A 27,424-nucleotide genomic window follows, 5' to 3' on the forward strand; every position below is an offset into this window, starting at 1 on the left:
ACACTGGAAACAAGATTAACAAAGATTTTGAGGAAAGGGTGACAGCTAATTTTGCGCAATGGTCGGCGCCTCATTCAAGAGTGATGTTTTTGATAGAGCGAGCCACGCCTGAGAATTCATGCTCCACGCAGGGGAGGGGGACGCAAACATAGCGCGAGGAGTTCCGCGGCATTTGCACTTTTTAAATTGTTCCTTTTTTTCCAAATCTATTCCTCTCCCCGTCACTCCGGAGGCTGTCCCAGTCTTTCATCCCCCCCACCCCCTACTGAGCATGTAGCTTCTTTTTTTCCATCTTGTTTGATTGTGCACTCATAACTTCACATAACATATTCACACTCTACGTAATGAGATAATTCACTTTACTTGATTGTCAAACCTTTTTGCTACACATGCCATACTTCTATTTCTAAGTTAGTAATGAGTAATATGACATGAAGAAAACATAAACCTATTATTAACCCTATATGATAGTGTTAATTATTTCCCAAATAAGAGAACTTGCCAACTAGAGATGGCCAAAGAAATAACTTGACAATAGACAGCTTATTCGTTCAGCTTCGCTGTCTGCAGGGGCATTTATTCGTGTGTGTGTGTGTGTGTGTGTGTGTGTGTGTGTGTGTGTGTGTGTGTGTGTGTGTGTGTGTGTGTGTGTGTGTGTGTGTGTGTGTGTGTGTGTGTGTGTGTGTGAATATGTGTGTGTGTGTATATGTGCCAGTCTAATCAGTGTGATCTAATCAGCAGTGTGTATTGTGGAGTCGGTGACATGCCACTCCAGGCCCGTGGTCCTGTCTCTGAACTGGCTCTCAACCCACTGAGACACTGATACACACACTCCTCTGAGAGAGATATCAGTCTGCCTCATCACACACACACACACACACACACACACACATACGGAGAGAGAACGAGATAACAATCATACTTCCACAGCTGATTCCCTATTTTCCCATCGTAGAAGCCGCACCACTCTACCTCCTTCTCTCCTCTTTCTCCTCTCTCCAGCCAATTTCAGGTCTATACAGTAGAAACATCTTGTAGATTTCTTTTGTTCGGTTTTCATGCCTCTCTCTTTTTTTCTCTTCCCTTTTTTCACCTCTCTATGTGATGTCTCCCTTCTCAGATTTGCCTCCCCTGTCTTCATCTGAAGGCAGCTGACAGCTTCTTTCACTTTTCTTTGTCAATTTCTCCTTCTCTCTGTCTCTCTCTCTGTCTCACTAGCTCTCTTTTTCATCTGTGCCCCCCCCTCCAACTCTCCTCCTCCATCTGCTTTCGCTTTTGTTTGCCCGGCCCCTCTCCCATCCCAACTTGATAATGAGGAATGCGGTGTGACCCTGACCTCCATCGGCCCTGCAACCACCTCCGACCCCTCCAGGTGACCTCCGGTCCCTGTTTTGACAGCTTGATTAATTACAGAGTGTTATGATTTATGAGAAAAGCAGTATGTAAAAATAATAGACAACAGGTGGTCTTAAAAAAAAAAGTAGTAGATTTGAAAGAGCTTCTAGTGAGGATTGTGGTGGCGGTGGGGTTGGGGGTCGGTCTGTGTGTGTGTGAGAGAGAGAGGATGTGTTTTACAGCCGCTTTCCATGGTAAATTGCTTTTCAACCGTTTTTGAAGGCTACATCGGGTTAATAGGAACATGTCTATTGCTCCATGCATGGTTTCCTTAGTTGCCACAGCATGGATTTCTGAACGTGTATTTGGCCGTATGGTGAGAGGATGAAGGGGATTCCAACATACATGCGTAGCTCCATGTGTGTGCTGTGAAGCATAAACCCAGCCATGTGGTAATGACACTATGGAAAATGTGCTACACACACACACACACACACACACACACACACACACACACACACACACACACACAGATACACTATATTCTCCGCCACCTCTTTCCTAGGTTACATCCTGTGAAAATAAGCAGAGTAAATGGCAGGACAGAGCCGCCATAGTGTTTACCCTTCACACTTCAAACACAGCTTGTGATTGGCTGTGGCGACCTCCCCTGACTCATGGACCTGTGGTGCAGCTCCACTTAGAGAGAGGTCAGACTGTTGGAGTGTGTGTGTCATTGTGGTTGTGTGTCTGCGTGCTAATACTGTGGCCTTCTGATTTATTGCTGGTTGCATGATCGCTGCCCTGTTAGACTCTCACGGTGTACAATACCACAGCAAGTAAAATTAATATTGTACACATATGGAAAATTTCATCTCATTAAAGGTCACACTTGTCATAAAATATCACACACACACACACACACACACACACACACACACATCTCACATAGCAACAGTCAGCAACATCAGCAGGACCACCAGTTCTTTCTGTGGCTCTCCCTCCTAGGTCACAATAACAGGGCAGGGGTGAAGGGATTCCTCTTTGACCTTTGACCCATGGTGGTCCTGTGATGTTCAGTAAGATTAATACCCTGTGCGCAACAGCATGGTCTCATTATTCACCAACACAGTGCCATTTACTGTTAGATGACACCCAGTGCAGCACTCACACATTTTGCATCAGGACCGTGCAGTCAAAATGGGAATTTGGAACCCAAAAAAACAAACTATTATGCATTTTTTGCGAACATGTACATGAAATGGCACATGCTACATTATGCAACACATGTACTGTACTTTTCTTTTCTTTGTAATTTACCATGGCATACACACAGGTACTTGTGTATCATTTTACCATGGAGATGGGTATATGCTTAGGTCTATGCATACATACGTTCATGTGTCTACAATGTTTAGATCTGTCCTGCCATTGACCTCCGGCCAGCTCAGTCTGTACATATGGCCGTGCGTCTTGCACCCACCGTGTGTGTGTTCATGTGTGTTAATGCTCTAACTACCTGTCCAGATGGTGAACTAGAAACATTCATCGACAGCGCTCTTTAAGAATTTCTCATGGTGATGGAATTTTTCTTTATTTCAGTGGAACTGAAAGGCAAGCTCACTTTTTGGTGTCATTGTTGTCGTCATGATCATCAGAGAAGGATATTTTCATTCCAGAGGTCAGATGTCTTATTTTTGTCCAGTCTTCAGAAATGAGATTTTGAAAAGCTGCCAAATACTTCTTTGTAACCATCATCATTATAATCATCATTTTCATTCAGCATCATATTCCTTCCATCCTATGCCCATTAAGCTCAGGCTATGCCTTTCCTTCTTCCTTCCATGCACAGTTATTAGTGGCCTTCAGGTCCTGGGATGCCTCCACTCCTCCCGCCTTCCCTCTTTTTGTAGCTTCCCGGCCTCCCCCTCTCTGCTCACCTCTCTCCCTGATTTATACATTAAATAGTTAGGCAGGAGGGTAGGGAGGCACCTATCATTCCATGATCTATATCTCTCTGTGCCCTCATTAAAAATACATGTGTATGCTTAGGGGAGACAATATAGAATATATAAATCAAAATGCTAACGGCATCAGAATAAGCCTCCTATATTTATTTCCCCATAGCCTTCCCTCTGTGGGCTGAGGACTCTTCCTGCTTACTGTATTTCCTTTGCTGGTTATGTGGCAAGCACATGTTTGATACTCTAATATTAAAGTATCCGGAAAATATTGTTAATTTATAATGCAAGTGATTTGATAATCTGCCCAAGCAACACTGCTGGCTTAGACATGGAACATTGAAGTTTTGTTCAAAACATTTGATGTAAAACGATATAATCAAATTGATTCAGATATCTGGATGTCTGCTAAGTGGCTATGGAGCTTATTACACATCTGGTGAGACGGCTCTAAAATATCACTGTTGCAGAGTTTACATTCACAGTTGTGTCTTTGCGTATGACACGCTGGTCGTCTGTAAAAAAAAAAAAAAAAAAAAAAAAAAAAAGAAAAGACAAATGACTTGTGTAACATTTACTTGCACAATCGATAGCTCTGACAATTTCCACCTGGACGGTGATTAATGCTACATCCACCCCAATCTAGCAACCCCCAGCCCCAACCCTGCACCTCCCTCTGTGTGTGTCGTGCTGAGAGCAGATGAAGCAGGCCTCCAAACCCTGTGCGTGTCCGTGTGTGTGTGTGTGTGTGTGTTTTGTGTGTTTATGTGGCAAAGTCTGTCCTGACACTCGAATGCTTGATCAACCATTGAGCACAGATAGTAGCTGATCAAATTCACAGATTCACAGACGTCGAGTATGGTAAATAATTGACACATAAAGTGGCTTTGGCATTGCACTGAGTGAGTTACTCAACAGTGTCTGTGTGAGTGTCTTTACGTTTATCCTTTCACTAAGGTGCTGAAAATAGACAGGTCGGGAGGAGCGAGACAGGAAGAGAGAAATAGAATTTGAAACCGAGAGAAAGAAATGTAAATGCGAGCATGAAAAAAGAAGCAGAGGCATCAGGGATCTGAAGCTGTGCTATTCTCTTCACTTCCTCCACCCCACTGCTCCACTTTGAACTCATTTATAAATATTCAGCTCTACATATAAACAATATCTAAATGAGCCCAGACATCCATGCCAAGGTTAAAAACTCTGCTGCTTATTACAGACACAACTTGACTAGCTCAAAAGGTTAGCCTCTTATTATGACCTAATCTACTCATGCTCATTAAGATCAAGAAAAAGATAATCATTACCGCAGAGTCTTATTTACTTTGACCAAATTAGTGTACGACTACATTAGTGGAAGCGAACACCGAATTCAGTCTTTGAACTTGAAGTGAAAAGTTGAACATATAGAAACTTGATTTAATGTGTACTCTTTATTAGAGGAGAAACCCATTCAGTGGGCGATTTGTTTAAAATGAACTCAGAGGGCAGATGGGGGGGATGACGCTCCAGTTCGTCTTACTTCTCCTATGTAAACGTTTGTTTTGGCTGTTCAATTGATTGCTTAAACATACATGGATGTGGGGTTTAGCAGAGGATAAAAAAAAAAGAAAAAGTAATTTGAGCTCATGTATCTCATATGTACTGTATGTGTTGCAATGTATGCCACCTAATTTAGGGGTAATTGTAGCCCATTATCTTGTTATCAACCATTTAATTTTGCTATCTTTTTTTAAAGACACTGGAGATAATAATATTTAGTAACATGTAGGTCTTCTCTATGCAAGTACTTGCTTGGCCCCCTGGGTATCGCTAGTTATCAAGAGGATGATTGATTTTTTGCTGACAGGCTGATGACAATCCCGTCTCATCCCCTCTCACATCACCCCTAAGATCCACACATGTCTTTTCATAGTCCCAGTGGTACAGTAAGTATTCTCCCACCCTTCTGCTCTCAGAGAAACATAGCTGTGTGTTTGGTTGGGTATGGGGGGTCTCAGGCTGGTGCGATGTTAAAATGAGAAAGGGGGCACCGTGACTTAATCTGACATTACTGTGCGATCTGTGTGGTATCTTAGCCTCAGGGAGAGGGGGAGTGGGAAAAAGAGAGGGAGAGAGAAAAGAGGGCAATTGGATGGATAAAGGGGCCCTGCATGCAAAAAAAAAAAAGCTCACGTAGAGACGGAGACAGACAAGGTCACACAGAGCAGGGTGGCCCTGACAGAGAGGGAGAGTGAGAGTGTACTTGTTATTACAGTATTTACCTTCCCTCTCAGCTCCTTCATACCTCTTTATTGAAGAACAGTCTGTGTTTTATCCATCTTCCTTCTCCCAGTAAAGAGTTTTGTACTTGCATTTGATGTCGTTTCAGCCACAAGTAGCTGAAATGAAAACACAAATTGTGACGCCAGCGCTTTGCTCTTCGCTTATTTTCCAACTTAGCTTTTCTTCTCGCTCAGCCATTGTGCCTCGTTCAGATCTCAAACCAGACGGTAGCCTGCAGACATCCCTCCCCTCCTCCTCCTCTTATTGGGTATGCCACGCAGGGTGACCCTTTTCCCCTTGTCTGTCAAGCCTGAGCAGCGAATCGGTAGCTGCGTATTGCTGAAATAAGGAAGTGGAGCGAAGGCTGTTGAGGAAAAGGGAGCGCCGTCTGCCCCGATCCTAACAACCCCCCCGACAGAAAACTAATAAAGTAAGCTGCCCGAGATCCAATTTCAATGGAAACGTATAGACGGCACGCTGATTCTCAAGATGTAAAATGCACTAAAATACAAGTGCAATGCGAAGAAGAGCATTTATATGCTCCTATTCAGAAAAAAGCCACACATGCAATCTCAAATTCACGCTACCATACCATCTACTTTTCTCACTGCATGCACCCGTGACCGCTATCAGCCATGCTTTGTACCTGTCAAGTGCTGTCCTTTTCCCTGTACCCAAAGCCCTGCTCACTACATGAGAGCTCTCACATCAAAGCTTCGCTGAGCTCCACACACACAGATGAAACACCCTCTCACTCTGGCCGCCTCTCTCCCCGCTCCCGCACATTAGACACATTTCATTTCATTACAACGCTGTACACTGGAAAAATAGAGGTGCTGCTGTCTTAAAGGGACATCTTATTTACTCTCTCTCGCACTTGTGTATTCACTAACATGTGGGGACACACACACACACACACACACACACACACACACACACACACACACATACATACACACACGCTATCCGCTTCCAAATACTGCGACTGGAAGGGAAAATAATGATCTGTTGCCATCAAAGTTCTAGTGGACAAGCGGCAACTAATCTGACCATAAAGCGAGCGCATCATTGTCATTAAAGAGTGTCGACAGTATTGTTGAGGCAGTATGGCTCCAGCTCTGTCCTCATGAATCATAAATAATGCTTAATGCCATTATGTTTATATTGCAGCTTCATATATGTTTTCTTTTTTTTCATAATTTTTTTTCTTAATACTTTCTTAATAGTAGAGTAAGGAGCGTTTTGGGATTTCAAAGACCTTCACAATGCTGCATGTGGGGAGATCGGGCGATGACGGAGGAAGGGTTTCATCACGATGATGAGACAAGCCCTGGTTTCCTTAGCAGCAGCAGTCTTTGTTGTGCTATCTGGTATGGGACAGGCCGACAAAGGAGTGCTAAGGAGCGTCCAGAGCGGGGTGATGGGGGTCGGGGTGCCCCCCCTTAGAGGGGTCGGGGCGACCCTCTTGACCGCTGGCCCCAGGGCAGGGACTCAGTGTGGTGGTGGCACAGGGGCACCCACAGGGCATGGGAAGAGACTTAGCCTGCATACTGCAGCAGAAAGACAAGACTGACCCAACGCTAGAGGACCGTGTGTGTGTGCGTAGGACAAAGGCAAAGTGACCCAATGTTAGCTATGTGTGAGAGAGAGATTTAGTGGTATAAAAAGCAGGGTGACCCAAGGTTTGCTGTGTGCATTTGTGTAAGATTCACACTTTGACAGCACATCACAACACAAAGATCAGATTTAGCAGGTGTATCCAGTGTGTGTGTGTGTGTGTGTGTGTGTGTGTGTGTGTGTGTGTGTGTGTGTGTGTGTGTGTGTGTGTGTGTGTGTGTGTGTGTGTGTGTGTGTGTGTGTGTGTGTGTGTGTGTGTGTGTGTGTGTGTGTGTGTGTGTGTGTGTGTGTGTGTGTGTGGGAGAGACTTAACAGTTAGCCAGAAACACAAAGCCTGAATGACCTAACTCTACAAGGGTATATGGCGAGATGTATGGAGAGATTTAGCTGTCACAAAACAACGCAAAGACTAGGATGATGCACATTAGCTCTGTGGGAGAAATGAATTCGGTGGGATTTGGGGTAAGCGTTTACATTGTGCTATTTAATTTAAATATCACGTTTTGTTTTTTTTCTTCTAAAACATTTGTAGATAAGTTTGGTATATACAACTAGACAATCACAGTAGTAAGTTATAATATTTGTTGTTTTTTAAATGACAAAAATATATACAAATCACATTTATAAAATAGCATGATTTCAATTTAAGTTAAATTATTATTGTTTTAAATAAAAAAAAAAAAAAAAAAATACCCAATTGCTTTGTTTTGCTCGGTCCATCAGCACCAGATTCATTGTTATATATTTGGTTGACGGAGAGAAGAATAAGAGGAGGAAGTGTCTGGACAGGGAGAGCAATGTTGTCCTGACACCAACACAGACCTCTCAGTGTTCAAATAAATGATGGTTTCCGACACAGAGGTGAACTCGGCGGCCCTGCTGCTCCAGACTAAGTATGCCGACGACACTGGTCGCCTTTACAGCGATGTCCTTCTGGGTGACTGGACAGCTGAAAGGGTTAGCACTGTTAGCTCGGTTAGGTGTGTTAGCCTCCCTAAAGGAAAAGGCCAATAGACTATAGGCCACTCAGGGTTAGCATAAGGACGCTAAAGGCTAGGAAGCGGGCCACTTGAGGTTACCAATAGTATGCTTAAGGCCAGGAAGGGTTATTGACCAGTAAAGGTTAGGCTAAGAGCGCTGACAACTTAACATGGTAGTAGGCCACCTAGGGTTAGCAATAGAACACATGGGCCAGTGTTGCTAAACCATTAACTTTTGGCCTTGTGAACCAGGATTAGGGAAGGGAGAAATGCACACAAAATGATGTGGTGGTGGTTTGGAAGAGTGGAAGTACAAGATACTTTTCCTGTTTCCTGTCATTCTGTCCTTCTTTCTATAGGAAATGTATAAAATCTTTGTGGGAATATGTTGACAGTGCATTGTCCTTTTTTATTTTGTCATTGTTTAGTTTTCTCATATATATAGTGTATTTATCAGTATTGCATTTCATTATTTATTGAATTAAAATTGTATCTTGTTTTTATGATGTTGCTGCCATAGGCTTAACTGGTCTTGTCAGTTATTTTATCAGGCTGCCACCAGTGGGCAGTGGCACAAAGCTGGTGTGGATCTGGTTAGACCACATCTCTCTGTCTCTTCTTCCTTCTTGTTCTATCTTTGTCTTAGCATTTTATCTATCTATCTATATCTCTCCTCTTTTACCCTCTGTCTCTTCCCCTCTCTCCTCTCCTCTACCGTTTCTATTTCTCTTTCATCCGGTGATCCATCTGTCTGAATGTGCGCTCGCTTGTGTGTCTGAACTTCTGTATTTGTGTGCAAATGTCTGTCATGTCTGCAGGCTGAATTAAGTCACCCTAATAGATCCTCATCCATTACCTCTCCCACTTTCCTTTTTCTTCTCACGCACGCGTGCACACACACACACACACACACACACACACACACACACACACACACACACACACACACACACACACACACACACACACACACACAGAAAAATAAAAAGCCAGGTTTGGCAAAACATCATCTACCTAGAATTTGCATACAAACTATAATGTGGGCATGCAGTCTTTTAAAGTCATAAATCACTCGCTAAAAAAATACAATTAAACTTGTTGTAGGACCTTTTTGGAGTAAAATACCAAACTTCATTCCATCATCATGCCGATGCAATTATGTAGGAGGAAATTCTTCAGAGCTGAAATTAGAATTTTTCAAAATACATTATTACAATTATTAGTAAAAGCTGATGTAATAGTGAAATATCTTCTTTCTTTTTTTTTAAACACAAATGTAATAATTAGCAATTTGATCATGTCCAGTTTTCTTCTCACTTAAAAATGCTTTCTTAAATCTATCATCTTTATATTAATAAGTTTAACATTACAAATATGTCCACCGGGGGAAGGAGAGCCTTTTCTGAATTTGAAACAGAGTGAGAATCAAACTAATTTTATAATCTGAATAAGTGAGAAAGTGTCATTCTGCCGTTGTCAACACACGGCAGGTGCTAAGGGAAGGGGTGTGTGGCAGGTTTGATGTCGATGGGCACAGGAGGGACACATACTCATGCTGCGTCAACAGAAGACAAGCACATTGTGTTAACACTTATTAAGGAAGAGGAGACGTGCCGCCTTGAGGAGACCGTGTGTGTGATGGCGATTTGCAGAGGAAGCTGAGCGACACAGCCTCTCTTAACTCCCTTCTCACATCTCCTAAAGGTCTTTTTGTCAGCACCGATGTCTTTCGTACTCTATAGTGTGTGGGTATGTGTGTTTGCACTGGCGGATAACCACAAGTTTGACTCTTGGGGTGTGTGAATGTGTATCACAATGGGGGTTGTGTGTGAAAAGCACGACCAAAGTGAAACAGGAATCCATCCATTTCCTGCTTTAGTTTCAGAGTGCTTGGGACAATAAACATAGTTAATTAAAATGGCTTCAAAGTTGAAGAAGTCACCAAAGGCTATAAGAAAACTTCCCTTCTGTCATTCTTTCTCATTATAACCACATTTTTCCTCTCTACTTTTCATTGTTGGCATTTTGAAGTAGTACATTATTATAATATAATAAATCAAATATGTTCATGTGAAAACTTTCTCAGCTTCCAAAACATTATTTGTTTTTTAAACGTTTGCTCTGTAGTGCTGTCTGTAGAAGTCCCAAACACACGACGACATGCACATACACAGATACGTATGTAGTTGCGGCTAACTCTTTCGTTGAGTGATGGTGGGATCGATTGGGTGTGATATTAAGTGACACATGGCCTTTAGAGTCACTAAATGCTACTCACCAACTGAATCCACCGGTGCTGAATTCCAATCCCCCAGTTACTTCTCAGGCTTGTCCCTGCAGTGACACTCTCTCCTCTGTCTCTTTCTCTGCCATTTCTTTCAGTCTGGATTTGCGTCATTCCCCCAGTCATTTCACAATATGTGTGTTGTATTATTTGCTCATAGATATCCACTACCGAGCTCTTTCTCAAACACCATGAGCCACTACCAGACATAGACTGAGCACGAAGGTTTCTGAGCTTCAATGAAACAGAGGTTATCATGCGGTGTTATACCAGCTTTCCTAAGGTTTGACCAATTTAAAATTGTCTTTTTCTGAAAGTACGAAAACACCAAACGACTAAAAAAAAACACAAACTGCTCTGTCAAAATTACATTTTAGGTGTAGTAAAGCGTATACAGTACCGACATTTTCAAAAGTAACGAAATCTCCAATATTTTGGGTATTAAAAAGGAAAGAAATACACAATCACGTTTTTTTTTTTTTTTTTTTTTTTTTACATTTTCTACATATCTCGCTCTCTTTCTCACACACATATTTGTCATGCTTTCTACCTAAATATACATTTATTTAATTGATATATTGTAGATATAGAGCTATCTCTCCATTTTGCAGCCTTTTGTCTTCACAACCTGGTTAATTTGTAAATTTTATTTTTGCATTTTAAAGCACTTTGTTATAAAAAGATCAGTACCAATACAATGTTATATATACTACATAGATATAGATATAAAATTGATGAATACATCAAATATCATAAATGCTTAATACGTAATATGAACAGTATCTGATGGAGATGATGCTGATGACATGGCTCTAATGCACATACGTGTGTTTCTTGTCTGTTTTAGGAGGGCTACGGTGTGATGGTGCTCAACCCCAACGAGAACTACCTGGAGGTGGAGAAGCCAGCCATGTCCTCTCCCCTACCCTCTGCTACTGAACCCTCGGACGAACCTGCTGAAAAGAGGGAACGCAAAGATGATAAAGAGGGCAAAAAGAAGAGAGAATTTTATGAGAAGTACCGTAACCCACAGAAGGAGACGGAGACCGAACAGATCCCTATACGGGTAAGTCGGAGAGGGAAGGAGGAGAGACAGGGAAAAAAAAGGCATGAAAGAAGTGTTCGGAGAGCCGCGGCAGAGGGACAGAAGGAGAGATGTCCGTCAAAAGCAGACATGATGGGGGAGGTGGACAGAGTGACAGTTTAGGGTTGTGGGAGGAGGTAGGAGAAGAGACATAGGTGAGAAAATGGGAGGTAGGCATTTGGGCAAGTTTGGAAAAGACAAAAGTGGCAAGCAGGAGCCGGGAGGGAAGAGGAAGGTAGGAGGGGGCTAGCTGAGGAACCTAGGGAAGGAAATGTTAGGTAACGGGATGAAGGGAGGATGGGAGGCAGAGGGAGAAAGAGAGGCTCTTGTGTGGTCAGCCTGTGTGTGAAGAGGTTGGCCGTGCTCCAGTCGCCTCTCAGTGAGCAAGTGTTAACCACATGGCTACCTCCCTCTCTCCCACTTCCTCTCTCTCTCTCTCTCTCTCTCTCTCTCTCTCTCTCTCTCTCTCTCTCTCTCTCTCTCTCTTTTTTCTCTCTCTCAGATGGTGGGCTGGTCAGTGCAGCTCTGGCCCTTTACTCTTGTTGACCGCTGGGATTATTATCTCTCTAACACACACTCTGCAAACACACTGCAACATTCTTATCATGCCACACTGACCGTACATCCCCTAATCATTCACACACACGCACACATGCACACACGCACACACATATACCCATATACACATGCACATACACTTAGCCCAGCCAGTTTACCTTGTGGTCAAACAAAGGAAGCAACCCTTTGAATAAATCTAGTTCCATTGTGAAAATAAATATGGGCAAGAGATGACATTAAAACAATTTTGTCCTCTTCAAAGATGTCTTTTGTCTATCCCCTGCCAGAAAAATTCATAATTTGCCTCCTCAATGGGTTCCAGACATTTTTATTTCTCATTCAGTAAGATTTTGAAGATTAAGGGCACACTGAGCCAGACTTTTTCCCCTCACAGGGTTTCATTCCTCATCGATTATATGTGCCTTACTTTGGTTGATGGCAGAAACATCACAACAATACATGTACGTTTGTGCGTGCGATTGTGTGTGTGTGTGTGTGTGTGTGTGTGTGTGTGTGTGTGTGTGTGTGTGTGTGTGTGTGTGTGTGTGAGAGAGAAATACGTCAATCTCTGGTGTCTGACAAGAGTTAGGGCTGCTGTGGGACTAGCGGGCGGCGTGTGAGCTGTCAACGCAGGCTTTTTTTTTCTCACCCCCCTGGCAGTACCTTTACACACACTCTAATAAGGGATAATTAGCCGCAGCTCTATCTCACTCTATCACACTTCTTTACATGTGCGCTGGTTTCCCGTCATACAACTGGTGAACTTGCGTTACGTTATCTGACATAAAACTCTTCTGGTAAACAATCAATCATGTTGTATCACAGTAATGTAGTCAAACCTACTCACACCTACTGTCACTGTACATATTTTATGCCATAAATTAATATCCAAAATAGATTGCTTATTGCATATGAGTTATATCATATTCCAACTGTGTGTGTATATAGATATATGCATGCGTTCTCTACATTTTGTTCGACCTACATTCAAAGGAGTGTGTATTAAATAGTTTTATTTCAAGGTTTAACTTGAAGGATTCTCATATCATATGATTTCTTTTTTTCATTTCTCTTTTTCTTCATATATATATATATATATATATATATATATATATATATAGATAGATAGATAGATAGATAGATAGATAGATAGATACTTTATTGATCCCCAAGGAAAAATTCACAGTCCCATTAGCTTACAGACATCAAACACAACATACACATACATCATAAACAGGATGATAAAATAACAAATAACAAAAAACAAACAAATCCACATGAATAATATGGACAATAAAATAAAAAATAAAAAATAAAAAATCCATGAATGAATGTACTAACTAAGGGATGTATAAGCATGAGACGCTTGCAGTGACAGGGCAGGTAAGGTGCTCTATGAGAGTGTGTCATGGTGGTAGTGCAAATAAGTCCAATAGTGCAAGGAATATAGACATAGTAATATAAAATCTATATAGCAGTGCAAGGATAAAGTAAAAAAAAAAAAAATATATATATATATATCTTGTCCTCCTCTTTCCCTCATCTTAAATCATTAACACTCAGTGACATAAGCAGTGTGAGATCGTTAACACAGTCCCAACCAAGGTTCCCCTATCCTACGAGGTAGCATGCAATATTACTCACATCTTGATATTGGGCTCTGCTCGCTTTCCCCATGCCTGCATAATGCATGCTGGACAGGGTCAGATGCATTGAGACAAGGGCGGTATGCAGCACTGGTGTGTCTTTTTGAGACTGCAGTTTTTTGGAAATACTGTGGAGTAACAGTCTTGACTTTTCACAACTCCATTAGATCAGGACAAACATCATAATGAGTAACTGGGGAAAATACCACACCCGGCTGGTGTCATGTCAAGTCACTTTTCTGCTTAATATAAGATAGAAAATTGATAATTGATTTTGCAGTCCATACCAGCGCAGTATCCAGTGTTGTGGCATTTTAGACAGAGAGATGGATTAAAATTAAAACGCTTTCTGTGTCTGTTTTTTCAGACCAGCAGGCTAATACAAAATGATCCTCATTAACCAGAAAATAGGGGTCATGTAGAAGGTTTAGATTTTTCAGCCAAACACACTTGTCCTTAGATGCAGGGATTGCAAGACTCGGGATAACGATTAATGAGTAAGCAGGTTGGCTCTGTGTTGGTGCCCCTTGAATTTTGACCTTTGACCCAGAAGTCAGCAGGATGTTGGTGTGTATGACCTCGCCTCTATCGTCCACGCCTTCTCCTGCGCTGCTTTACTCTCCACTGCTCTGCCTCTGTCCGCCCCAGAGTAAGCTGTCACACACACGCGCACACACTCATACAAGCACGCACATAAACACACAGGCAGAAATGCAAAGGCACACACATGCCGACAGACAAAAGAGTAAAGGAGGTGGAAAAAGAACTAAGGTTTTGACGTGTGTGTGTGTGTGTGTGTGTGTGTGTGTGTGTGTGTGTGTGTGTGTGTGTGTGTGTGTGTGTGTGTGTGTGTGTGTGTGTGTGTGTGTGTGTGTGTGTGTGTGTGTGTGTGTGTGTGTGTGAGTGTGTGTGTGTGTATGTGAGTGAGTGTGTGTGTGTGTGTGTGTGTATCCTTCTACTTTACCTCTGTTAGTGAGGGTGGGTGGCTGATCAAATCAAACCTCTTTAGTGGGGCTGTTTTCATCTTTTTCACAGCACTCACCCAAGACACGGGCACACACACACACACACACACACACACACACACACACACACACACACACACACACACACACACACACACACACACACACACACACACACACACACACACACACCTTTTTTTTATTCACTAACCTTACACTCTAACTCCCGCTGAGCTGCCAGACCACCTGCACACAGCCATTCAGAAAAACAGACACTTCAGTATATACCTCTACTCCTCGATATATAATGAAATTGAATAAACACCATCAACTTAAATTATCACGTGTCTTTACCACCTTAATTTACATTGTACATTTTACTATTTTACTACATTGAATCACTGACACACACACACACACACACACACACACACACACACACACACACACACACACACACACACACACACACACACACACACAGCCCTCTGATAGAGTTGAGTTGATTAATACGCTTCCTTACACACATTAATAAGCTCTTAACTGCTTTTAGGATTCTTACTTTTTAGCCTTGGGTTCATAGTGTGCAACCTCTCAACCTTATCTAATCCCTCTCCTCTCCTCCAGATCACACACAACTGGGCCATGTTTAGGGGGATGTTGGTGGAGGAGGGATAGAGAAAGAGAGGACAGAGGGAGGGATGGAAGGATAGAAAGTCTGATCGGAGGGATGCTGATGAGGATAGTGGAGGGGTGGGGCGGGGGAGGGCGCTCTCTTAGCACTTTGCCATATAGAAGTTTGGGAGTTCACTTTACTCTGAATTTTAGCAGTAATCCAGTTAGCTATTTTCTGTCAGCCAAGCGGAGGAATGGCAGGAACAAAAGGCACATTCATGGGCTTAAGAAGCTTCCAAAGAGTTCACTCAAGGCTGGCTGGCTGGGATTAGGCCAGCAGGCCCTGGAAAGAAGAAGGGGAAAAAAAGAGCAAAGGGGACAAAAAACAGAGCTTCGCCTTTCTTTAAGCACCATTTATTTTTATAAATGACTGGAATACTTTTCTCTCTCTCTCGTTTTTTTTATGCTGTTCCTTTTAGCATCTCACCATGTATGATGTTCAGAGAGAGAGAGACGGAGAGAGAGAGAGAGAGAGGGAGAAATAGATAGAGAGGCCCTCACTCCAATAGCATTTTGATTTTAATATCTCTCTACTTTTCTTTACAATGATTCATTTGTCACAATCGTACCAAAATGCAGGGAAATATTGGGGCTCTTCAGTGTGCTTGTGTTTCCACTCAAGGCATTGTTTTTTTTTTCTTACCCGTCACTCTGGTTAGAGTCGATGTAAGACACTCTTTTATGTGATTGTATTTTGGGGGTTTTGTTTTGCATATCATACCTTTACTTTTTTCTATCTTCAGTGCAGATCAAAATCAGAATGATCTTTATTGTCCTTATTCCATGTACAATGGCATTTTGCATGATGCAGGACTCTGTGGAGTATTGTGGTCCCCAATTTCTTGGTAACAGATGTCTTGTACTGTCTCATACTGGTCTGACTGTTGTGGATTGTACAGAGTGTGTTTCCTAAAGGAAGGAGCATACATTATTTAGGCCCTGCCTCTCCAAGACCCATTATTCCCAGCTGCAGCTGTCCACAGGGGCTGGCTGAGATCCTTGTCCTTGTCTGTGTTTAGCAGATGATGTCCTGTTCCCCCATGTTCACACTGTATTACAAAACGTCCTGAGGATTCACTAAAGCACACACGCTTATACACACTCGCACCAAAACTTGATTATAAACATTAAGACATGGACATACAAGCACACACACACACACACACACACACACACACACACACACACACACACACACACACACACACACACACACACACACACACACAGGTAATTGTATTTGACATGGCGCTACAGTGTTTCTCTATGGGACTAGCTTTTTGCTCTTTGTCACCTTCACCCCTTTGCCCCAGTCTGTGGCCCACAAGCAATTATACAGACAGGGTTTATTTGACCTATGACCTGTGGTTGTGCCAAGAAGTAAGGCTCAGCATATCCAAGGACAGGTAGGGACTTGATTAACCTCTGAACTTGGTCAGAGGAGAGGGCAATAACCAGGGCTAGAGGGCAGCTCACCTGCTTGCTGCAGAGAACAAATTGGCTAGATGCCATCTTTGTATTTGGGTGTGTTATTTCTGTGTGAGCGTGAAAGAGAAATAACTTTGACCTGGGTGCATGTGTATCTGTCCTTAGGAGCTAAGTTTCATGTTTAAGGCCACCGTACAAGCACACTGTCGTGTGTGGGACGTTTTAAATTCCGGTTTATCTTCTCGTCTTTGAATTTAGTTTAACAATGAATGCGTTCGACTTCTCAAAGTTTTAAATGGGAGTGAGTCTGTTAGACAATGTGCTTGTTAGTGTTTGCATGAGCATATCTGGATATGTGTTATGTGTAGTCCGTAGCATCTGTGTGTGTACACATACCTGTGTGTTTGTGTGTTTGCTCAAGGCAGAACCATTGTAGCTGGTCTCAGATCCCTGCTCCCAATCTTCTAGTCAGGTCAACCATCAAACACATCCATCCTGCCCTCCCTTGCACCTCCCCACCCACTAAGGCTCTCTCTCCTTCTCTTTCTCTCTCTGCACACAACCCTGTTGTGGATACAGGCTGACCCGAATAAAGACATACACACACGCACATACACACAAACACAGCACCTCAGGGTCATCCTGGAACAAACACTGCCTTGTCTGCCTCCCCGCTCTCCTTTGCCTTATGTCAATTAATGGCTAGCAGTAATTTCACCTGACAATTCGGGCGGCAGCACGAGGCTAGCCATAATGTCACAGCAATGACCTTTCTGGCCCGCAGCCGCTCCTTTCTAATAAAGAATCTCACAAACCCACAGCAACTTCCTTTGTACTTTGTTAATGAGTTATTGATTTGAAACAATGCCCTGGCAAATATTGTCAGAGCAGACTGACCCCAGCAAGGTCATGCTATTTCATTGTATACAGTCTGAGCACGCTAATCTGCACGTGGGATGACATGGACGCAATAGTTTTTCTCCTTTCCCTGGCTCCCTCTCTCTCTCTCTCTCCCTCACTTTCTCTCTCCTTATACTGTATATCCCTTCATTGCAAAGCCGAATAACACACCTACACATTCATTTCTCTCTCTCACTCTCTTACACACAGTTTTCCCCCTCTTGTTAGTCTTGCACACGTTTTTCACCTCGTTCTCGCTTTCCCCCCGTCTCTTTCTCACATCATTATATTCCCAACTCTCCATAGGTACTATACCTGCTAATTACCCACAATGCCACAGTCATTATTTTCCCATCTCTGCCGCTAATTTGCTCCATACCTTCCTTTCCCCCCACTCTAGCAGACCCATCAGCTCCCAGACAGCTTCTAGCTAACTTCAGCTCTCTGTCGGCCTTAAAAAGAGAGTAAAGAAAGAAACAAAGATGGAAACAAAAAAAAAAGAAAAAGAGATGGCGAAGCAGTACACGTCCCAGACATTGATTAGAATGCAATTGCAAACAGGTGTTGTTGAGGTCCCCTTTTTAATTACATGCACAGAGACATGTGCACAATCACGCGCACAAACACAAACTTACTTACTCTAATAACCTTTTTGCTAACACCAAACATGTAATTATGTACATTGCTTATTAAATATTGAATCATTAGGCCAAATGAAAACAATCCTGTTCTGTGCTGATCAGGGCCTATTAAAGAGTATAATGACTGGGGCTGCAGGTGGGTTTACCCAGCGTGTGCCCTGAGAGCGACTGAGAGATTGAGAGAGATTGGTCAGCCAGTCAGTTTGTGTGTGTGTGTGTGTGTGTGTGTGTGAAAAAAAGCTCTGGTGTAATTTGTGTCATGTGTTTCTACCTCTTCCTTTGCAGGAAAGAACTCTCAAATGATATTGTTGTGATATGTTTGTAATACTTTTATAATATTATAAAATAATTTTACTTCAGCTCTCACTCTAACCGCCTCAAAATACTTGGCATTTTTGCAAGGTTTAAACCAGCACTGCCCAAGCGAAAAAGTCCAAACCCAATAAAGTTGTTTAGGGATGCCGTGACACTGTCCTGACACTTCTGGCTCCCAGTGAAAAGTTTCTTAGTGTAAAAAGTATAATGGCTCTTATCCACTAGATTCCTTCCGGTCCACACTGCTCACCATCTCCCAACTTGAATTTCCAGCTTCCTCAGAAGTTTTCTGAGGTCCCATGTGTTTTGGATGAGGAGGAGGAGGAGGAGGAGGAGAAGGAGGAGAAGAAGAAGAAGGGAGGTGCAGGGAGGTCTGAAGTGGTTGTTTGTCAGAGTGCGTTGATGTTGTTAGATTCATTGTTTCCTGTGTTGGTCAGACACCGGGTTTGTGTTGGCGTTGAGGCTGTTATTCTGGCTGCTCTCCTCCACTTTCCTCTCCCTGCTTCTAATTATGGTGAATAAACACAGGGCAAGTATTGGACCGGACAACCTTTGAAGAAACGTGTGTGTGTGTGTGTGTGTGTGTGTGTGTGTGTGTGTGTGTGTGTGTGTGTGTGTGTGTGTGTGTGTGTGTGTGTGTGTGTGTGTGTGTGTGTGTGTGTGTGTGTGTGTGTGTGTGTACGTGTTTGTACCTGTGTGCATGCAATTATGTGTGGTTTTGGCAAGGAGTGTGAGTTATTTCGTAAGTAATGGAAAGAACTAAATCGAACAAATTCTTGAAACTAGACAATTGGAAGGCAAACACATTCAAACAAATGAGTAACAGTTGGAACCACTTATGGACTAAAAGTGGAGTAGATAGTCATGCTCAATGTCGTGTAGCAGGTTGTCTAGTCGTTTTGATGGGGACGTAAGTTATAACACATCATCAGAGTTCTGTTGATTGGGAAGCAGGAACTTGGCTAAAAACACATTTTGGTTAGTTGACTCACTGCAGTCTATGGGGTTGTGTGTGTGTGTGTGTGTGTGTGTGTGTGTGTGTGTGTGTGTGTGTGTGTGTGTGTGTGTGTGTGTGTGTATGTGTGTGTGTGTATATATATATATATATATATATATATATATATATATATATATATATATATATATATATATATATATATATATATATATATATATATATATATATATATATATATACATACAGACAGGCGACAAATTAAAGGAAACCCCAACCAAAAGTGTCTTAGTAAGGTGTTGGGCCATCATGTGCTGCCAGAACAGCTTCAATGTGCCTTGGCATTGATTCTACAAGTCTCTGGAACTCTGCTGGAGGGATGGAACACCAAAATACTTTGGAGAAAGAACAATGACAAAAAGTGAGACCAGAGATTTATTTGCTTGGACCGACGACAAGGTGGAACTTTTACTGAAAGGTATGTTAGCCTACTTAACCAATAAGACCAACTGATGTGCATTGTCGTTTCCAAAGGGTTTCCAAAGGGTTTCCAAAGGGTTTCTGCCCGTCAAGACTACAACACAACAGGGAGTTCTCAAAACCAAAACAGAGTTAGCAGTGTTTCCAGATGTCTCCGTTTTAGGGGCTCGGAAACGCTGTAGTATTGTTGACGCAAAGCATAAACGTAGCAAAAGATATTAAACGTAGTAGTGTGGATGTAACCTAACGCGGGGTACACACCACACGAGAATCAAGCCGATTTTGGGCCTGATTTCCCCCTCTCGACAATTGTCAGCAAAGCCCCGATTTATTTTATGTTTCTAAACATTATCTTGCCAGATTTTCCTTTTGTGTGAGGTATGTACTGTATGTTATTGTTTTTACATCCCTTGATTTGCTCAGAAGGTTAGCTCAAACTTACCGGGGAGTCCTGGCTTCTGGGGTAGAGCATTATCAGTGGGTAACCTCCATGTGAGCACTGATCTCCCGCAGAAGCCCAGCCCAGACAGTGCAGCTCTTCCGTCGTCGCCATGTTTGTATATACTCTAATGTCACATTTGATCGCGCAAGATTTCCTGTTTTGAAATTCATGACTCGTTGTCTGTCAATGGATGTCAATGTTAGTGTGTGGTGTACTCTTCTGGCCAAATCATTGCTCTCCACACTCTATAGTAACACAACTGTTAAATCTATCATTACGTGTCGTCATGTGTGGGGTCACTCGCATTTTCAGCATCTTTCAAGATTTGAAAAATCTTTTAGTGTGGGCCAGGCATAGCACGTCGGTCTCCCGTAGGTGTTTAATTGGGTTGAGCTCTGGTGACTGCGAAGGCCATAGTATATGTTTCACATCATTTTCATACTCCTCAAACCATTCAATGAACCCCTCGTGCCCTGTAGATGGGGGCATTGTCGTCCTGGAAGAGGGAAGAAATGTTTCAGATAAAGGTGATCACTCAGAAAGACTTTGTATTGATGTTTATAAATTCTTATTCCAGAGCTGAGAGAGCCTGTCAAACTCTTCCCATAGACTACTGTCTCCTTCAGACAAACACTGTATACCCTCCATAATATGTATGGCTCTCTCTCTCTCTCTCTCTCTCTCTCTCTCTCTCTCTCTCTCTCTCTCTCTCTCTCTCTCTCTCTCTTTGTCTACTTTCTCTCTGCCTTTTTTTGTATTTCTTTTTGATAATAGTTAGCTGTCAGCATCTAGAGACTTTCTGGTCCTGAGACTATCTAGGCGCTGATTCATATTTTATATTCCCTGAGGGGACAGTATGGATCACTATATATCTACACACACAAACTGCACACACCCTTAAATGTCCCTTGACAGTCATTGGTGAAGGATGTTGGCAACAGGTGTGCAGTTGGGACGCTATTCTGACAGTGCTGGCAGATGCGCGCACACACACACACACACACACACACACACACATACACACACACACACACACACACACACACACACACACAAACAAATATACACACACACAGTTCGGGGAATCTGTGGAATATAAATAAATAAGCTAAGATACTATGTGAGAGCTGGTGACAGGAAGCCAGTCTCGCAGGGCAGTGTGCTCCACTGCAGCTAATTAACCCCAGGAAATAATTGCAACGGTATGCAAATGCTGTTTAGATAATTCACTTCACTGCCATGCCAGGTAGTCAGTCATTCTGTTGCCTGCCGCTGAGGGTGTAGGCAAAAATATGTGTTGTGTGTATGTTGGAGGATAGAGTCATAAGCACAGGTAGACTTATTTGCCACCATGAAGACATCAACTGTGCAATATGTTTCCTAAGATTATTATTATTATTATTATTATTATTATTATTATTCATAGTGTAAAAAATAAATAAAAACTTTGCTTGTTGTCATCATGTTGGCTATAAAGTAATATTGTTTTGTCTGCAGTCAGTTGATATTAGCAATGTTGGCATTAGCGCGCGCACACACACACACACACACACACACACACACACACACACACACACACACACACACACACACACACGTGCTACGCACAGTAGCAAACCCTGCCTAATGTTTCCATGTCAGGCATTATTATTGAAGGGTGGTTGAAAGGTGGACAAAAGAGTTTGGAGCAGAACAGGTGAGGAGAAAAAAGAAGGTAGAAGAGACGGAAGGACTGAGGAAGGGAGGCAGGCTAATGAAATGGGCTTCACAGATGAAGGGTGAAATGGCGGAGGAGAGAGTAGGTAGACTTCAAAGGACTTTGATGTCACATCCTTTCAGACAGACAACTCTGCTTCAGCCGGCCCTTCCATGCACGTAGGATAACACACACACACACACACACACACACACACACACACGAGCAGAGCACTGATGGCAAAAGGGCAGGGCGGAGCAGAGTTGCCCACTCTTGCATCACACTCTGTGAATGGAGGCGGGTGCTGACACTACAACCCCCTCATGCTAATCTAGCAGTAAACACAAACACTCTGACAGGTTAATTTACCTCTAGACAAACACAGCAACAAAAACACACAGCAGCACATCATCAAATAGTGAAAGTGCACACATACCTGCACACAAACCTGTACACACAGATATGCACAAGCAAAAACATCTCATCAAGTCAAAGCTACCATACTTCCTTTACTAAAAAGGTAAAGTTTCAACCATATGTTATGTAGCGCGTGTGTGTTCTACACTATCTCCTCAATTACCACCTTTAGGAGAGCGAACCTTAAAGTAGTCTAATTATCTTTCTGTGATTATACTGTATACGGTCTTAATTTGTTAAATGCAAACACATTTATGGAAAATCACAGAAGAGTCTCTTAAGACACCTCCTCTGTCCTTTATCTCATATTACTAATTATTTGTTTTGGAGTTACATGGAACATTATAACACTCAATTAACAGAACGTGCTTCCATTCTCTGTAGGCCATGTGTTTGTTTATTTCGAGATATTCCTTTTTATATACATACTGTATGTATGCTATTTAAAACGAGTGTGTGCGTATATGGATAGCGTGTTTGCGTCCAGTATTGTGCTAAATACAGCATAGTGTTGTGATCTAAGGATACAGGTGTTTCTAGTCGACAAAGCTCCACGTGTAGTGCAACCTCTTGTGGGAATGTGTTGCTGATTTCTATTGTGAACCAGACAGTTTGATAGGAAATCAAAGTCTAGAATCAATGTCACAAGTTCATTAATGGATGCCCTTTTCTCGCCTGTACTTTTGCTATTGTTCTTTCCAGCCCTGGATAAGCGCTTACATCTCCGGTTAATTAAACATGGTGTGTGTGTGTGTGTGTGTGTGTGTGTGTGTGTGTGTGTGTGTGTGTGTGTGTGTGTGTGTGTGTGTGTGTGTGTGTGTGTGTGTGTGTGTGTGTGTGTGTGTGTGTGTGTGTGTGTGTGTGTGTGTGTGTGTGAGAGAGATTGTGTGCATGCAGATGAGAGTGAGAACATACGTAGCGGTATTCATTTGTGATTGTGTGCGTGGGTGCAAAACTGTGCCGTTTTGTATATGCATGTGTATCTCCTCTCTGTTGTTTTTTCCTTTGACCTTCCCCTAGTGTCTTCCCATTATGCTTCTACTGGTGTATAGATGGGTCTTCGATTCAGCAACGGGGTACAAATTAAGATTTAAACGTTACGTCACCGAGCCTATTGAGTTTTACATTTAGGGCATTTGCAATATGCAAGACTTATTGATCTACCGAAGTGTGTCTCTTTATAGAATCCCCTCTGGCCGCCACCACTTTGTAGTTTCTCTTTTATACCTTTCTTTTTTGGCTAAACCCAGGGTGCAGGTTTTGATTATGTAGCATTAAATTAAAAGACTTTGATAACTCCATTGAGCTCCACTCTCATTGGATGGACACATATCTTAAATGTTTTGTTATTGAACACCTTGTTTTGTTGACAGCCTTCAAGCTCATAAGATTTACATCAGTCTTTTTTGTCATGGATATAACATTAGAGTTTTTGTGTTGCAGGAAAATGGTTCCTCCGAGGAACACGTGCTGTATGTGTGGGACCACTTTGTGTCCAAAGCTGCAGCCAAGAATATCTTCATCATGGCCCACAGCTACGGGGGGCTGTCTTTCGTTGAGCTGGTGAGTGTTTTAGTTTTCTGCTTATCCTTCCTACCTCCCACCGACAAAGAGACGCAATGAGACACACAATACACTCCTGTCAGAACAATCACTCACATATAGGTTTAATGTTGGAAAAGCTCCATATTCCAACTGTTTGATAGACTAAAAGCCACGTTTGCAATGATACTATACATACTAACACCCATACATGCACCAAAACATGTTAGTATGCAAACAAACCCTGCATATTGTCAGACATGCACACGCGTATATACAAACATGCAGAGCAGTACTAGCATGGGTCACCTCAGGGAGACAGGCAGCAGAGTGATAGTGTGTGAAACATGGTGGAACCATTAAAAATAAATAGCATTTAGTTTCTTTGAAAAAGTACGGCTTCTGTAAACAATCTGGTTCATCCTTGTCCTTGGGCACTATCCACCTCCTCTACACATCAAGAACAGGAGGGAAACAGGGGAAAGGAGAGGGCTGGATAAAGAAATGTAAGGATGGCAATGCAACAACAGTGGTACTGTTAAACCAGATCTTCTGCAGAGCATGTGGAACACCCAGCCTGAAGAGACCGTGGAAAGGTTAAAAGATGGTGGGAGGGAAGTAGATTTGAAGCAATTAATGGTGCACAGGGGAGGGTGCAAGTAAAAGTTTGGCCAGCCTCTTGACTTTATAACCGCACCCTTCAGCGAAATGGGCCTACAGTGTGTCTTTTGTGGATTGTACTGTATGAAGGCTTCTGAGGTTAATGCTTTATTTTCTAGACTTTGGTTTACTGTGATGTCCTAGTAGGATTCAGCATCATCACTTCCCTGTGCATCTCTCTCTCTCTCTCTCTCTCTCTCTCTCTCTCTCTCTCTTTCTCTCCCTCCCTCCCTCCCTCCCTCCATCCCTCCCCCCAACTGGTTGGGCAGATGGCCCCCCACCTAGAGCCAAGTTCTGTTTGAGATTTCTACCTGTTAAAAGGGATTTTTTCCTCACTGCCACCGCACTAAGTGCTCTTGGCAGAAATGTTTGGATCTCTGTAAATTATAGAGCGTGGTAAAGTCTGTAAAGTGTCCTGAAATAACTTCTGTTGTGATTTGTTGTTGTAACACTATGAAAAAAAGTTGAATTGAACTTTCTCTTCAGTTATTAATGACTGGAGTTGCCTAAAGCTTCAGTGTGCAGATACAGTCCAATACCATCGGGGTGAGTTTTCCTTAATGGGTCGGAGTAGCATTTAAGAGTCATGGTTGATGGTGGGGAAGTTTATGATTGTCCCCTGCTAGCTTCCTACTTGCTGCTTGATTTATTACCCAATCTAAATCTAATGTGTATACTAGTGACATATACAGCAACGGAAACTCATGTACTGTGTAGTTAATGGGCTTCAAAAGCAGAGATGGCAAAAGTACTCACTTCCCATACTCAAGTAAAAGTACAGATAATTGTGTTAAAAAATACTCTGGTAAAAGTAGAAGTACTGATTTAACTTCTTTACTCAAGTACAAGTAACAAAGTACAGGCTTGGAAATTTACTTAAAGTATAAAAGTAAAAGTAGCCTTGCTAATGACAACCATTTTGTATGCAAAGCTACCTGGACCACACAAATGTTACTAGAGTGCAAGCTGAGAAACTTCAGTGGACATGGAAAAAAGGTTCTTTATATGCTATTGGCTACATTTTAAATGGATGTCTGCCAATAGGCCTAAAACATCACATTTATGAATTATTATGACAGAGACTGGGACTCCAGGTTAATACGATTCTGACTGAGTAGCAAGATATGAATTCAATTGTGATTCTGTGAGAATTCACAGATCCAGTTTCTCTTTTTTAATCTTCCCCTTAACATTTAAAGGAATCTACGTGTGTGTGCTCAAATATGGCTTCTGGAAAGAACATAAAGAATAAAATATGGATTACTAAACAGACATTAATTAAGAAGTTTGGGTTGGCACAATTTGCAGCACATTCGCCAGGAGTCATTCTTGATGGCTACTATCTCAAACATCTCTCTCAGATAAGGCCAAGGATGATTGGGAATGTCTTGCCGCTTGTCTCGCCGAATCTCTGGGATCTCCGTTTTCTTCAATTTCCATCATGTCGGCGTCCATATTACTATGTGCTAACGTTACTGCCATCAAGCCGCAATGATTTGACGCAAATGAATGCCGCCGAATCTGTCAGGTCGTCTTGTAGTGGTGCGTCAAGTGCAACGTATATTCCCATCCAAGATTGAATTCGGTATTGATGACGCGCAAAATAATAACGGTAACTCCACTGAAATTATTTGAAACTAAAGTAACGAGCCAATTTTGTAAAATGTAAGGAGTAGAAAGTATCAATATTCGTGTTAAAAATGTAAGGAGTAAAAGTAAAAAGTTGGCACAAAAATAAATAGTAAAGTAAAAATATCTGAAAAATCTACTTGAGTACAGTAACAAAGTTTTTGTACTTTGTTACTTCCCATCTCTGTTCAAAAGGTATAAAACCTCACTCTGTCTTTGAGCTCTGTCCTACCATTTTATTTATTACAATGTTTTGATCCTGAGATTGTGATACAGTAACTTTAAAGGGGTGATAGAATGAGTATATAGGGTATTTTACACTGTTCCTTAAGGTCTCCTAATGGGGTATGTAACATTGGTTGGGGTGAAAATTGCCCGAATGCTATTTTATTAGGCCCTTAACTACCCTGTGAATATGGCTCTATTTGGAGAGCTTCTCTTCCAAATATGGTGTGCTCATGAATATTCAGAATGAGCTACGCGCTGATTGGTTTGAGCAAACTACATAGAAACACATGGGAGACTCGACAGCAGGTCTCATTGCAAAGTTATACATTGTTTGTCGGGCTATTACGTTATTAAATTCACTTCTGAGACTTTTTTAAGCGAGAAATCAACTATATAAAGCTCAAATATGGGACGTTTTACGAAAATTGATGGCTTATTGCAAATTTGGTAAGACTGTGTGTCGGAGTTCAGCTGCCGGTGCTGCCTGTGTTGCTGCCTCGCTGCACGGCCTGCCTTCCTTTACACACCCCGGCCTGCTCTGAGCTCAATTGAGCTCCGTTACGGCTTGCAGCCCACAGCACTCCATACCCGCGCAAAGTCACCGTTTTGGAGTTAATGGACCAAACGCTGCTGCGCTGACAGAGCTCCAGGGTCTGCAGCTCCCCTCTTCCTGCTAGCTAAATGGCCCGTGTGTGAGAGTGATATCGCGGTCAGCGAGCTTGTT

General features: G+C 42.3%; 1 protein-coding gene across 4 annotated transcripts in view; it reads left to right on the forward strand.

Annotated features, from left to right (window-relative positions):
• Positions 1-27,424, forward strand: part of arb2a (ARB2 cotranscriptional regulator A) — a 162,964-nt gene that overhangs the window by 52,390 nt on the left and 83,150 nt on the right. For all 4 annotated transcript variants that reach the window (XM_028578595.1, XM_028578598.1, XM_028578596.1 and 1 more), the window contains exons 7-8: positions 11,287-11,505; positions 24,085-24,204. In XM_028578595.1, coding sequence (XP_028434396.1) covers positions 11,287-11,505; positions 24,085-24,204 — 339 coding nt within the window. The remainder of the gene's footprint in view (positions 1-11,286; positions 11,506-24,084; positions 24,205-27,424) is intronic.

The sequence above is a fragment of the Perca flavescens genome, chromosome 5 (assembly GCF_004354835.1).
Source record: "Perca flavescens isolate YP-PL-M2 chromosome 5, PFLA_1.0, whole genome shotgun sequence".
Lineage (NCBI taxonomy): Eukaryota > Metazoa > Chordata > Actinopteri > Perciformes > Percidae > Perca > Perca flavescens.